We start from the raw sequence: 13,703 nt of genomic DNA, 5'->3' as shown, positions 1-13,703 counted from the left end.
AAAAAAGAAAAAAAACCCACCACAACCGTATACTATTACTTCCGCCTCCCCGCAGTCCATAACTTGACAAACTGCTGCTTATCCTTCGCTCCTAATCCAACCCGTCTCACCCGTCCCAGTCGAGCCAGCGACTCGCCAACCTGATTCAGCAGCGTCTGCTCCCCGCTCGTTAACGACGCATCAAGATCCACAAACGACTCAGCTAGCTTGGCGTCCAGTGTGTCGAAATAATTATAGTCATACGATGGCTGTCCGCCGTCGGATCCGTTAATATTTTTATCAGTATTGTTGTTGTTCTTCGCACTTTTGGTATCTTTCATGCCCGACGTCGGAAGCAGGATGCTCTCCGCAATCCTCACGCGGATGCAGTGGGTGGGTTTGCTCAGGAGATTCCACAGGAAGGACCTGTATGATTGCGGTATTGGTGTGGTGATGTCTGCGGGCGAGTACCGCAGGCTGACGGGGAAGATTCTTGTTACCGCAGAGACGGCGACAAGAGACGGACTCATCTGTAGGATACCCTTTCCGTTTGTGGTGGTGCACTCTGGGAAAATCACGATGGGTCTGTTTGGGTGCCGTTTTATCAGCGTCGCAATATCGACCAGGCGCGCGTCTGCGGGTGGCTTGACCTCCGGGCCAGCGAAAGCCCGGAGAATAGCCTGGACCAGAGAAATCTGTTGGACTTTGCACGTAAAGGGATACGACACCGTGAATATGGGATCAAATATAGCAGCAAGGTAGAGCGCATCGATTGGGGAGGTAAATGACGAGGCGATCACGGACGCGGGGCCTGGGAGTCGGGAGGAATGTTGCGAGGCAAGCGATCTGTCACGAAACGATAAACGGGTCAGCGACGGACGTCTCGGGGGGGAGGGGAAAAAAGCACAATCGCATACCCTTTCTTAACACCATCTATCTGAAGATCAATCCACCATATGCCCGGAATGCCCAGCATTACCCACAGTGAGGCCTTCTTGCCCAAAGATCCGATGGGCAGCCATTGGAGCACACAGAAGTAGGCGAGAAACGCGGTTATGAGCAGCGGCAGCCGCATGCAGAAGAGGAAGATGTGGAATGGAAGGTATATGCCCGAGGGCTGGGAAGGGATAGGAAGAAAAGGAGCGATTCCGGAACCTGGAGAGCATTCATTTTCGGCTTGTCAGCTATCATGTGGGTATAGTATAATTTACATGCCCTGCGCAACTCAAGACGCTATGTGGGTAAGGTGCATACCTCTATCTCTGAACTGAGAAAACTTCTCCATGGTGAAAGATCAGGCGATAGTATATCAAAGGAAACTGCTGTGCCCCCGAGCTCTCTTGTCGTGGTCGTTGGTGGGTAATTTTTGTGTACGGTACGAGAAGCACAATCACATGCAAAATCCAAGCTGCTGGATGAAGAATGAAGCCACTCAGCACAAACAGGTGATGAGGAGAAGAATGTTGGGGAGCGGACAATAATGAAGACAGTGAGGTGACTTCAGGATTGAGGGAACCAGTCATCAAAACACATTTTTATTATCTGTCTTCCGGCGATTCCTCAGCTTGGACTGTGCTATTTGTTGTCTTTGTCGTTCTTCTCGCTTGCTCGTTTGGCTGCGAAAGCGGCGAGCGATGACGAGGAAAAATAGTTCTGGCGGATGACGGTTGGGTTGGGGGGAGGCGTAGTTATTAGTCAGCGTTCAACCAGCTAACTACAAGTCCGTAGTTACTTGTGTTATTTCTTCTTCAAGGCTCGTCGCGATTTTATTCTCGTCTCCCAAGTGCCCCTGTGGGTTATGCTTCTTTGATAAGATTTACGCCTTGTGCTTTTCTCACTCTTATCTTCCTACCACGATTCTGGGTTCGTGGGGAATGTTGGTAACTAGTTGCTCCGGCTACTCATTATTCTATAACTACATAATAAATAATTCACACGACATTGATCCTCCTACAGGAATAATGGTCACTGGTTGTACGGAGTAACTACTAAGGAGCAAAGGGATGGTGAAACTAGCTTCCAACAATCCTGGCACGACCTCACCAAGAAGCTAGTCTCAAAGAGCCAGATTTCTAGAGTTATGTGATAAGGTCTGGGAGCCATCCTGCATCCCGCGGGTCTTGCAGTATTTGAGCAACAGGACAATACAGGACTAGTTACAGAGCAGTGTGAAGTGAGTTTCCTGCCTGTTCAATTGTTAGTATTTTCCTCATTCCTCAAATTATGCACCATGTTACTGCGGTATAAGGATGAATAAAAGCTGATGATTTATAGTATACCTCGATGGTTGTTATTAAAGTGGTGCTAGCTAGGGGTAGTGTGAGCATTGATAAGTGATGTGCCAACCAACTACTTCCCTGCCTGTGTTGGGCTTGCTGTTTCAAGGTCGGTCGGCCAGGGAGGAAGCCTCCCGAAAGAACACAATAATGCGTGCAACAACGAATATCCACATGTTAATATCATATCCTCAGGAACCAAGGCCCGTGTGAGTCTTATAGGGTATGTTTTGACATGGTGTCTACCCTAGAAATTAGAAATAAACTCATGCAGTCTCGGCGCGACGCTCACGCCATTTCCATCATTCTCTTCATCCGATCCATCGCTTTTCGCTGAAAGTTCCACCTGCCCTGCTCCAAAGCAAAAAGAAGCTAGCTCTGACAGAGTCAAAACAGGCTGACTTGACAGCAATCACCCGTTCTCAGAAACCCAACAGCGTACGCACCAAGAACCGCATTTCCAGCAACCAGTTGAATCTAGCACTTTAGGATTCAACTTATATAATTCGGATGCAGCTTCATAATAAGGAAGAATCCATATGGGAAGCGTGCTGCGCGATGTTATCATGCATCCATATTCAGCCGCTCTGACAACCGCAGTGCCTGCGCCTTCTGATCCAACGCCGCTATCAATGAACCTCTATGCAAGACGCTCAATTTCAGACTTGGTTCTTTGTTGTGGACAGGCGCGGAATCTAGCAGCTCTTCCCATTTTACAGTTAGTAGCAGGGGATGAGCTATATACAGAGTGACTGGTGGATGCTGCTATGACCAAGTAGTTAAGTGATGAAAATGCCCCTGGACCTCAGCATCTGTACGTATAATTATTTCCCCCCACTGTACAAATTTTTCATGTTGTTATTTTTGAGATGGCGCCTTCATCCCACCACGAATCGTAATCTATCCAACTACACTACATGACTCATTCGGGGTTGGATCAGTGGAAAACTATTTTCACGGCCAACACAAATATATCCAACATTCTCAGACTGCACAGGACTCATTTCTGATGCCCTTTTTTAATTAAGTACGAACCCCGTGCATTGCCGTGTCGCTGGCTATCAGATCTCAGCTCTGGGATTTCACTGTCTTACAAGGTGTTCTATTTTTTTCCTTTCCTTTTTTCTTTTTCTTTTCTTTCTTTTTTTATGGGCCTTCTCAGCCACCTTGCCCTTGATGGAAACTTGATTCACGTAGTGAGGTCTTTTGAACATATGAGGACCTTGCCCAGTATCCGCATTAACGGCATGACTCAACAATATCACACACACGCACAAATAAAAATAATACAAATAAAAAATACCCTACCTATTCCCCCCTTCGTCTCTCTCTAATTAATTGGGGAGAGCAGACTTACTGCGCTCCCTTGAGACCGGGACAGGCACCTTTTCCGCATCTCCCGCGCTATATCCTTCAGCATGCCCACTTCCCGCTGTGATTTTCGCCCCTTTCCTCCCAATGATATACCACGGCAAACTAAACATCTCATCCATCGCCTCCAGTGATTTTCCAGCCGTTTCAGGTAGGAAAAACCACATCCATGCGAGTCCGATGAGCGTGACGGCCGCAAAGAAGAAGAATGTGCCATGAGGCCTCATGGCTGTGTCAAGCAGCATTGTTGGGACCGCTTTTGAATTGCCACTGAGATCCATCCAGGTTAGCAGTGGGCAGCGTTCTTACTATGCTTTTCGCTATCGGGCTACTACATATGGGATGGGCCATGGGCAAAGAAGCTTACTATTGATTGGCGAAATGGAAGCACATCACCATCGATGTAGCCAACGCTCGGACTCGAAGGGGGAAAATTTCTGCATTTATGAGATACTGTGGAAGGCATTGTTAGCTATTTGTAACAACAACAAAAAAAGAGGAATCTAGCACGAGTTTGACATGGCATCGAACCTGGATGCTGTTCCAGCCAAGTGCCCAGCCGACCCCAGACACATAGATGGACACTATTGCGGCTGTCCCAGCACGCTTCGAGTGTCCCTCCGGTTTAAATCCATCTTGAATCGACGGGACCACTGCAAGATAGATAGCCACGTATAGCATGCTCAGAAATTGGAGCGTGATCCCGTATCCCAGAGCACGTTTGCGACCCAAGAAATCGACCAGGAAGAGCGCACAGACGAGAGAGGATATTAATTTCACAACGCCGAAAATTGCTGTTGCAAAAAGCTTCTCCGATTGTCCCGTTGTGCCCAATATCGCGAAGAACTGGGGTGCATAGATGGTTATGCTATTGGCTCCCGACCACTGACTGAGCAATTGCGACATGAGTCCGATCATAATACGGTACCGGTTGGAAGGCAATGTAAACAGTTCCTTGAGTGGCCCGAAGAAATGGGACCCCATGGTAGCCTCGCGCTCCCGTTCAAGCTGATCCTGGATGTCCATCATCTCCGTTTGAACGTATGGATGATCTGGTGTAAGATTGCGCAGGGTTGACATTGTCTCCAGCGCCTGCTCCTGTTTACCGGCCTTGACCAAGTACCTAGGTGATTCATAAACTGTAAATGAAAGGATGAAGATGATTCCGGCAAATATGAAATGAAGCGTCGTTGGTACAATCTACGTTTGTTTGTTAATCGTGAACTGAACTGAAACACGGCGCGGAGAGAGGGAAGTCGCAGAGAATTAATAATGCCAGTCCCTTACCCATTGCTTTGCTGAGGCGTTGCTAATATGTATCGAGCTCCCCCAGCTCGCAAAATAGCTCAGCATGATACCGAGATACACTGATCCAGAAAACGCACACATACAAAGGCCGCGTATTGCTCGCGGAGAAATCTCCGCTAAATACGTAGGAGCCACAACGGTAGTTTGCCCGACCTAGAAAACCCGTTTTGTCAATGAATGAATGAATGAATGAATGAATGCATATAAACCTTTCACGAGCAGGAATGAAAAATGCGAGTTTTCTTTCGAAGAATCTGACCCCAATGCCGGCGATGAACCGGCCAGCGTAAACTTGTCCGATCCGCCCATGTGCCGTAATGAATATCACGATGCCCGCCACCCATATTGCACACAGCTGTCTCGTCGCCCAGATCCTCCCGATACGATCTGTCACGATGAACGCTCTTTTTGGAGAAATGTCAGCCATTTGTTTCCTTCATAATCCTCGCCGCCCGATAATTGTCCCTGCAAGATGCATCATCCACTTTATAGGAAAACAGAGACTATATATATATATATAAAACACACGAACACACACACACACACATATATATATATATATACATGTACACTTACAGCAATGCGCCCGCGATGCTCCCGATCTGAACCATCCCCGTTATATTTCCCAATCTACTGGCCCTAGCTCCGGCGCTCATAGCAGGATCATCCAGATGATATTCAGCAATAAATGATTTCTGCTGCACCGTGCCCGAAATAAGCCCTTCGTCGATGCCTGATTTTCCCCCCCCCATATATGTATCAGCCGATGACAACAAAAAGCCAAGTTTTGCTATGTACGGGTTAAAAAGAAATAGAGAGTGCAAAATTTCTTTTACCTCGACTGGCACCCATGATGCCGAAGCACAGGACGCCCATCCCTAGTTTCCAGTTAAGCGCCTCTCGGGGCGTATCGATAAGCTGTTGTTTGAATATGTTCGGCATGCTGGCGGGGGCGGACTTCCACAGGACGAGATGGGATATTTTTGAAGGATTATATATATATAAATATATATATATATATACGAAATTGCAACGATGTATATCCACGCTATGGCTGTGGTGCCCTATCCCAACTCTACGTCTGTTTCACCTCGGCATTAGGTTTCTGTGACGAAAGCAGGAAGCGCAAGGTTGAGATATTGCCAGCAACACCCACCCACCTAGGGCAAGCACGGTCGGAGGGATCGCCTTATATGTATCCGCCGTTTCGCCACTCAATAACTATCTTGGTATAGTAGATGCGACGTTGGCCAGGACTTACTGGGGGATGGTTTCCTTTGCACTACGTGTCTGGCACAACATATTGTGTTACATGCCTTGGATTTTACCTCTGTGGGTTTCAAGCTGATGCACCTAGTTTGGCGCGGTGGAGGAGAGGATTTCTTCTTGTTGTTCTTAATCCCGAAAAATCTGGGGTGAAGCAAGATCTAAATCCTGCTGGTTTGGGGCTTTCGAGTGCGCATGGTGTATGATATGGTGGTATGTAGGGGCATATATAGCCTGCCAATGCCGTACTACATGACACAGAGCTGAGTAGCGTGATGAAGGTTCAAGTAAACCTTTAAAGATACAATTCCGAGTCGTACATTGACGCTCACTCACCTCGCTAGAAGCTGTAGAAATATCGGTTTAGGCTATTTTGGTGGCGTTTGATGTGCCGCCGCTAAGCTTGAGCTTATCCCCTCGTCTGGGGAAGAGGCAACAATTCGTGTATTGAATACACAAGAACTACTGAATAATATGAGGGACCGGATGTAGTGACATGTTTTAGTGTAATTTATGTCCACCCCTATTCCACTATTCCACTATTCCCCGGAGCTTCCGCTTCTGCTTCTTCCTTCTTCCACTCTCTGCAATCGCTCCTTCTGTTGACTCAATCATGATAAACAGACAAGCATGTATATATATATATAGGGGCGCCCGCCCATCTCCATCTGAAGAAGAACAAGACAAGATTTTACCATTTTACACATACTATATGTAGCTGGCGTACGCTGCAATCTAGCTCTAATTAATATCATGAGAATGAAGCTTCTTTCTTTCAACACTCTCTTCTCAAGCAGAGAGAAATATTATTACATGTTATACAATCTCTTGAAACTCTTTCTTTGCTTTTCTCTGCTATCTTTCTTTTGTACTGACATCAGAGTCTAGATATCAGTTTGAGTATATAACAAGAAACTTCAATAATGATTCAGATCTGAATTTGATTAAGTAGTAAATGGAGTATTCGCAGACTTGCATATGTCAGAGCCAGTATCACAGTCAATAGTAAAGCCAGTAGTAGAGTCAGTGCTGAAGTCAGTCAATGAAGAATATAAGTATTGACAATAGCATGATCAATAATTCAGTCCTGAATTATCAATCAGATTCAATTACTGAGTATAAAAGTTTCATAGAAAGCTCTATACTAATTTACTAGATCAATTTCCTTTATATTATAATTGTAATTATGAATAATAATGAGAATCTTCACTGTTTTCTATCAATTATCTTCAAATATGCGAGATTTATTTGTAAGGAGCTTTTCTGAGAATTTTCTAATATATTTAATAAAACTGTTTGATAGATAAATTATAGACCATACAACCGCTCCACCACGAACTCGTTCAATTTTTCGAATAAGAACCCGCCGATAGATCCATCGAACAGCCCTCGATCATACAAGTTATTCAACCAAACGTGGTTGGAAGCCCCCGCGTGGGACTTTCCCCCGTCCACCCCTACCACACCACAACCCCGGGTCAAATTGCCATACAAATTGTAAGGTGAAGAGACCTAGCCCTACGCGACAATCTTCTTGATTTTGGAAGATCCCCCACGTAACTACACTTATGGTATTGTGCTAATTCTTGCCTTGTCCCCAGATGAGGGAGATAGCTCACCTAGCTTGAACCTGGCCTTCAGCGGCCGCTCACGATAGAAGCGCCCACCTTGACCATCCAACGTGCCAACGGTGATATACCGAAAGTGTTTCTTCGCGAGTTCCTTTGAAGCGAAGTTAGTCAAGCGGACTTTGAAAAATCTTCCCAGAGTGATATATATATTCAATTGCGAAATGCTTCCCAACTCCCACTAATGTTTCCATCCGTTCTGATAGCCAGACATCCCCACTGAAGATAAGGAGACGTAGGTATCCAAAGTCGACTGTAGGTAGCAAGAGGGGGCAATAAAACTGCCGCAAAGTGTCGTAAAATTCTTGATAGAGCATGACCCCTGAGCCATTCTCGCACAGTGGTCCTTCGTCTTGTCCTGCAGAATTTCCACCGAGTCCTTCGGCGCTTTTGCAGTTAGGCCGTGTAGTTGGTTCCAAACGCTTTCTGCCAGGAAACATTGTCACCACGTTAGTTATATGTCACCCGTTTTTCAAAATCCAGTATTGTTTCTCCCTTCGCATATGAGCTTATACATGCGGGGTAACAACATACTTTGCAATTTTGGCAATGGCAGAGAGATGTACGTGCGTCATTCTGGAGATGACAGATTAAGTCGATATTGGATCGCTTACAATAACATGACCCGTGTGTACGTTGGCATCGTGACACTTTCAGTGGGAAATAATGCAACTAATTCTTTCAATCGCGTAGCCAATTGTTTATTAAATAGAACTACTTTGATGGGTTTTAGGAGTAGAAAACGTTGGAGGAATCAGATATAATCAAGAGAGAATGACGTCATGTGGTGTAACGGTGTTTATCAATAGAAGCTTGGTCCTTCCTTGATCAAGTAGAAACATCCAATTCTTGACACGGTGATATATATATAAATCCACGTCTAGGTACAGTCAGTACATGTGCCTAGACAAGTTTACAATGACCTCACAATCGCTACCAACACCTGAGTTAAAACATACAACTCCATTCATTCCCCACCAGCTTCCCACAAGCAAACCCTCCTCCACAGCCAAATGGAATAATACATCCCCTTCAAACACTAGCATGAGCCAACTCTCACCAGGCACCCATGCCTTCAAGGCCCCCAATGGGATAACATTCAAATACAGCGTTTGCGGAACCACAACCGCCAATTTGGACAAAACCCTCCTCATCCAATGTCCAGGCTGGGGCATCGGACCCCGCTACCTCCAATCGGGCCTCACCCCGCTAGAAAACGAGTACAAACTCATCTTCTTCCATCCGCGCGGGTCAGGAGGTTCCTCACGGCCCACCGACCCAGCCACAATGACCTCCTTCGACATGGCCGCCGACCTCGACTTGTTCCGGCAGCATCTAAACATCGACCGCTACCCCGTGCTGCTGGGCCACTCGCACGGCGGGACCATCGTGCTGGCATACGCCGCCACGTTCCCGCGACGCGTTGCGAAACTCATCCTACTCGATCACCGGCTGCTAGGGCATGATGACTCGGCAGCGTCCAGGCGCTATCGGGAGGAGAGGGAGAGAGGGGGGGACGTGCGGTTCGCAGATGCATACCGGGCGCTAGCGACGGATTACCCGACGAACGATGAGGAGCTGGGGGCGTTCATGACCAGAATCAGCCCGCTCTATTTCTTTGACCCCACAACCCACGTGCCCAGGTATCTGGAGGCGGTCGGGGATCAAGGGTATTCATTCTGGTGCCTGGATCAGATGCGGCTGTGTGATCGGACCGCTGCGATCGGCAAGAGGATGATTGATGGGCTGAAGCATGTCACGGCGGACACGCTGATCATATTTGGCGGTCAAGATTGCCAGTGCACGACAGAAAATGCGGAGCAGACGAGGGATCTTGGTGTAGATCGCGCTACCGTTGTTATATTAGATGAGTGCGGGCATTTTCCTTGGCTTGAGAAGCCGGACGAAACGTTCATCTTAATCAGGGACTTTCTTGATAGATGATTGCAGTGGAACGGATGAATTGTGTGGTCTGTTTGAGAGCAGAAGCGTGAGTTTGAGCAGTCCGAGCGATGCTCATACTAAAGAGATCGATAATACCCTTTTATAAATGGTCGTCTTTTCTTTTAACGATAGTCTTAGAAGGTAATATTGAGCCGCAAGGACGACGAGAAAATTCATAAAAAGTTCAGAATTCTTGTCGTACCCGTACACACGACCTAAACTAGAAGTGCCCGAGCCCAAGAGCTCTGGACAAACATATCTACACTGATCAAAGCCTAATTAAGCCCTAAAACAGAAAAATACCTCTCCAAACCACGTTAACAGCAATACATAGCTCTGTATATGACATAACTTGGGTGTGCTATTGGCCAACAAGGGCCAACTGGGGGTAAAATGGGAACCTAAAACTCCAAAGAAATCGTCGAGGTTAAAACAAAAAAACACGAAACCAAAGCAGCGTCGAAAAGCTTCCGGGTATGCCAAACCAAAAACAAAAGGAAAAGAAAAAGAAAATTATACTAACACTATGTTTCGCGAATCATTTTCGTATGTTTCTTCGCAGTGCCGATGTGAGTATTGTGGACCTTTGTCGCGAACTTGAGGCTTGTTAGGGTCTCGCTGAGATGCTCCTGTCTTGGGCTGACCATAACGAACATCAACGTTTTGGAGTTGCCCCCCAGAGAAAATTGAAGCAGATATGTAAGCTTCATGGCAACAGTTAGCTTATTACTAAAGACGAGAAGCAAACGGTCGAGCAACATACCTTGCTATTTCTATATGGAATATGTCCACCCTCTTTGCCTTGGCCAAGAGCCCCGATTACATCTCCCAGACAACTGAGGCTACGGTTGATGCTTTGTGTTTCCTTTAACCGCTCACCCGTGGCCTTGGAATGACTCAGTCGCTCGCTGCCAGCAAGATCAACAAGGTTAAGTGTACCTTCACTTCTTTCCCCCGTGAGGCGGTTTTCTCCGATCAACTTTAGGATGAAAACGGAGTGTGATCGAGAAGATCGTTCGTTCGCTTTGGTTGCAGCGACTGAGCGATTCATGGCAGCTCGACGTAGGATGGACTCCACGCGAGCAGGTGAATCCAGGTCGACGGTTGTGATGTCTGTGATGGTGGTCTTGCATTTCTGCATGTCATGACGAATCTCGTGTTTCTTCTTGTCGAATTCCTCCGCCTTACCCAGTAGGTCGTTCAGGTTTTCATTGTAAACCTCGACGAAATTTCCCTGCATGGTATATTGCCATCCCTTTTCTTCGAGCGCACTGGCAGTGTCATATATTTGGTGAACGGCGCGAGGGATCATACCGTCATCAGAGGACATCGTGTGAGTTTTCCCGCTGCCTGTTTGGCCGTAGCAGAATATGCAAACATTGTATCCATCTAGAGCGCTCTGAACCAGTTGGCTAATTTCCTCAAAGACATCGGTGTTTTGAGATGATGGGCCAAACACATGGTCGAAGGAGTAAGCATAGTTTTTGGTTGTGATGTTCCCTAGGCTACTCTTCTCCTCTGGGCCAAGGACCGAAATTTCCTTGGAGTCAGCTTCCGAATCAGGGAATTCGATTCTCGCGGAATCCTCGACGGGCTCATTATCAAGCATGGGACGAACGCGACAGAAAACGCGAATATTTCCCTTCAGTTCCTGTATTTGATTATGGAGCTTCCGTCGCAATGTCTCTTCTTTGCGCAGTTTGTCTTTTGTAGCTTGAGTTTCTGCTAGTGCATCCCGGAGTTCCTGATCCAGACGGCCAAATGCATCAGACTGTTCTTTATTGCCGGACTCGAGGAACTCAATCCTAGCCTTCAGAGCACTAATGGAAGACTCTAAAGTCATGATGTTACTGCTATGCTGCACCAAGTTTTGCTGGAGCTCCTTGTTAAGTGCGCGTTCACGATTCAAGTCACTGGTCAAGCTATCCACCTTCGCTGTTACGTCCCGTAGCTCTCGATCCTTGTTCTCGACTTCGATTTGGGTACGTTGTATATCCATGGAAGTCTGCGCGTTCATTTGGTTTAGCTCTTGTCGTAGTTTGCTCCTTTCATTCTCGACTTCATTGTCAAACCGGCGACGTAATTCCCTCAGTTCTTCCTTATGTCTAGCTACAAGCTCTTCAATTTGGTTCCTAGCCTCTTGACGTGAAGTTTCTAAATCGATGCGGTGCTGTCTGTCCAAATCGTCAATTGCAATCTCATGGTCGCGCGAAGCATCTTTAAGACTTTTTTCAACCGACAACAGGCGAGATTTTGTAGTGTCAAGCTCAACACGGAGTGTAATGTTATGTTCTGAAAGCTGTGAGTTTTTCTCCTCTACCTCCTGGACTACAGAGGTCAAATTGTTACATCAGTAAAATTTCGAGTTACGATTCACAGAGCCATTAGAGTCATAATTTTCATACATACGTCGAGATTTGTACAGTTCTATTGCCTCCTTGAGGCCGGCACTCTGGTTCGTTGTACCTTGAAATCGATTCAAGAGCAGATCACACATAGCATTCATTTTTTCCATTTTGGCGTCCTGGTCCCATGCTTCGACTGAAGAGCCGCGAGTTAGAAATTGTTTTACTTTTGGAGGGGATTTCCTAGGAGACTTTTTCAAGGGTCGAAGAATGATAGGTGAAGGGGTTACGGGGCAATTAGGTCTCCTGACAGGGGATTTGGGCACACGAATATCGGGGCCAGACATCTCTTGGGCTTCATCCCTAGGCGATAGGGCAACGGATGATGAATGGGGATTTAGGGTTAGGCCTTTCATTGCGGTGCTCAATGACACATCCCGTACAGGCTCGCGTGGTGGGTAAGAAATTGACTGCGCAGCAAAAGAGCTCGACCAATCTGAAGTATAATTCATGTGGTTGTCATAGCTTCCTCTCCTTGCAGCCGGGCCAGCATTCAATTGAAGTGAAAATGAGGAGCGTGCTAAAGAAAATGCATTCATACCCTTTCGTTTCCCTAAAACGGAGTCATGGAGATCGTCATCTCGAGTGCTCATTGAGGTTATCGGACGTGGGGAAGAGGCCCCATGTGAGCACCTGTATCCGAAAGAAGTCTGGGGCCGGGCGATGTTTCGAGTGGAGGACCTTGTTCGCGAACTGGGGCCATTGGAAGAAGACTTTGGGTTGTATGGATTATTTCGCGAAGCGGCAGATGCAGGACGGGAAGATGTTGACGTCGAGGCGGAATATAAGGGCTTAGAACTCATAGATTTCGAGGCAGAATGGCCAAAGCGGTTTTGTTTTCTGGTTTCCCCGCCCCTTTCAGCCAACGTTTTTCTAGCCGGGGCGGCCGGTTGTGTTGCTGTTCGGCGGAATTGTTAGACATATTTCTAGCCGCAATCCCCATGCGGTCCCACCTCTTGCTAGTACCTACTGATTGATTCGACATGTTTTCGGCTAGTAGTGCCTAGTGGAGGCATCATGGTGCCAGCCGCGCTGTTGTTCGCGGACACGGTGATATCATGAAGACTCCTCCCATTGGGGTTGGCTCGATTTAGGCGAGGGATACCCGAAGAGAACTACAAATGCGGTCAGTAATTTCACCACCCCGTGTCATTTCAGGAAAATATCAGGAAAGTGTAACGCACTCGATGAGCGTTTTCGTCACCGTCCATTATGGACTGGATGTCGGGAACAGCAGCAGCAGCAGCAGAATAAAGGATAGCCTGAGGATAATAAAGATCCGCGATCAAGGGAGGCCAATTCAAGAGCACTCCATCAAATTGGGAGTTTCTGCAGTGACAGCAAAGGAGGGACACGCAGGGGTGAGACAACAAACACAGTCTGCCCCAGGGGCGGAATGTCAGGCTGAAATAACTATGTATGTATGTGGATGAAAGAAGATGAAGACAAGAATTGATATGAGAATGTTTGTCCGGCGCATGTCCGTTACCGGGCCAACCACGTCAACAACACTGGGTCGCAACGGG

At 47.0% G+C, this 13,703-nt stretch overlaps 5 protein-coding genes across 7 annotated transcripts; 1 reads left to right on the top strand and 4 right to left on the bottom strand.

Moving 5' to 3' along the window:
- Nucleotide 1: 1 nt before the first annotated feature.
- On the bottom strand, nt 2-1,613 carry BDCG_02489 (vacuolar protein sorting protein Vps66). Its single transcript, XM_045418031.1, has 3 exons — nt 1,234-1,613; nt 897-1,134; nt 2-825 (listed from the first exon to the last, which is right to left on the bottom strand). Exons 1-3 carry the CDS (start codon nt 1,262-1,264, stop codon nt 36-38), a joined length of 1,059 nt encoding a protein of 352 aa, XP_045274703.1. The 5' UTR covers nt 1,265-1,613; the 3' UTR covers nt 2-35.
- A 1,399-nt stretch (nt 1,614-3,012) lies between these two features.
- On the bottom strand, nt 3,013-6,065 carry BDCG_02488 (MFS quinate transporter). Its single transcript, XM_045418030.1, has 7 exons — nt 5,771-6,065; nt 5,511-5,667; nt 5,194-5,338; nt 4,914-5,087; nt 4,158-4,826; nt 3,994-4,079; nt 3,013-3,896 (listed from the first exon to the last, which is right to left on the bottom strand). Exons 1-7 carry the CDS (start codon nt 5,874-5,876, stop codon nt 3,590-3,592), a joined length of 1,644 nt encoding a protein of 547 aa, XP_045274702.1. The 5' UTR covers nt 5,877-6,065; the 3' UTR covers nt 3,013-3,589.
- Nucleotides 6,066-7,455: 1,390 nt separating this feature from the next.
- BDCG_02487 lies at nt 7,456-8,608 on the bottom strand (the record flags this gene model as incomplete). Of its 3 annotated transcripts, none has more annotated exons than XM_045418028.1 (3): nt 7,767-7,922; nt 8,011-8,254; nt 8,443-8,466. In XM_045418028.1, the coding sequence occupies 3 exons, from the start codon at nt 8,448-8,450 to the stop codon at nt 7,767-7,769; spliced, it is 408 nt and encodes a 135-aa protein (XP_045280069.1). The 3 variants fall into 3 exon arrangements, with proteins under 3 accessions (XP_045280070.1, XP_045280069.1, XP_045274701.1); XM_045418027.1 differs by lacking the exon at nt 8,443-8,466 and adding an exon at nt 8,363-8,403; XM_045418029.1 differs by having other exon boundaries at nt 7,456-8,254; nt 8,363-8,608.
- A 13-nt stretch (nt 8,609-8,621) lies between these two features.
- Nucleotides 8,622-13,683, bottom strand: BDCG_02485 (kinesin family member C1). The gene is made up of 6 exons (XM_045418025.1): nt 13,362-13,683; nt 13,148-13,292; nt 12,719-13,075; nt 12,182-12,313; nt 10,536-12,100; nt 8,622-10,476 (listed from the first exon to the last, which is right to left on the bottom strand). Exons 1-6 carry the CDS (start codon nt 13,386-13,388, stop codon nt 10,297-10,299), a joined length of 2,406 nt encoding a protein of 801 aa, XP_045274699.1. The 5' UTR covers nt 13,389-13,683; the 3' UTR covers nt 8,622-10,296.
- BDCG_02486 (uncharacterized protein) lies at nt 8,677-12,239 on the top strand. The gene is made up of 3 exons (XM_045418026.1): nt 8,677-10,246; nt 10,335-11,105; nt 11,200-12,239. Exon 1 carries the CDS (start codon nt 8,726-8,728, stop codon nt 9,770-9,772), a length of 1,047 nt encoding a protein of 348 aa, XP_045274700.1. The 5' UTR covers nt 8,677-8,725; the 3' UTR covers nt 9,773-10,246; nt 10,335-11,105; nt 11,200-12,239.
- Nucleotides 13,684-13,703: the final 20 nt, after the last annotated feature.

The sequence above is a fragment of the Blastomyces dermatitidis genome (assembly GCF_000003525.1).
Source record: "Blastomyces dermatitidis ER-3 genomic scaffold supercont1.3, whole genome shotgun sequence".
In the NCBI taxonomy this organism is placed as follows: Eukaryota; Fungi; Ascomycota; class Eurotiomycetes; order Onygenales; family Ajellomycetaceae; genus Blastomyces; species Blastomyces dermatitidis.
Note: the sequence above shows the minus strand (reverse complement) of the source record. Positions and strands in the feature narration are given on the sequence as shown.

Bases quoted from the DNA above. Each gene is read 5' to 3' on its own strand.
- BDCG_02488 (XM_045418030.1), bottom strand. From the start codon at position 5,876: ATGCCGAACATATTCAAACAACAGCTTATCGATACGCCCCGAGAGGCG. The intron at 5,088-5,193 runs GTCAGATTCTTC...CGGGTTTTCTAG, and splicing joins GGTTCATCGCCGGCATTGGG to GTCGGGCAAACTACCGTTGT. The intron at 4,080-4,157 runs GTTCGATGCCAT...TGCCTTCCACAG, and splicing joins TTGGCTGGAACAGCATCCAG to TATCTCATAAATGCAGAAAT.
- BDCG_02489 (XM_045418031.1), bottom strand. From the start codon at position 1,264: ATGGAGAAGTTTTCTCAGTTCAGAGATAGAG. The intron at 1,135-1,233 runs GTATGCACCTTA...AATGCTCTCCAG, and splicing joins TTCTCAGTTCAGAGATAGAG to GTTCCGGAATCGCTCCTTTT. The intron at 826-896 runs GTATGCGATTGT...GTTTCGTGACAG, and splicing joins ATAGATGGTGTTAAGAAAGG to ATCGCTTGCCTCGCAACATT.
- BDCG_02485 (XM_045418025.1), bottom strand. From the start codon at position 13,388: ATGGACGGTGACGAAAACGCTCATCGA. The intron at 13,076-13,147 runs GTAGGTACTAGC...TCCGCCGAACAG, and splicing joins AAAACATGTCGAATCAATCA to CAACACAACCGGCCGCCCCG. The intron at 12,101-12,181 runs GTATGTATGAAA...TGACCTCTGTAG, and splicing joins AGAACTGTACAAATCTCGAC to TCCAGGAGGTAGAGGAGAAA.
- BDCG_02486 (XM_045418026.1), top strand. From the start codon at position 8,726: ATGTGCCTAGACAAGTTTACAATGACCTCACAATCGCTACCAACACCT.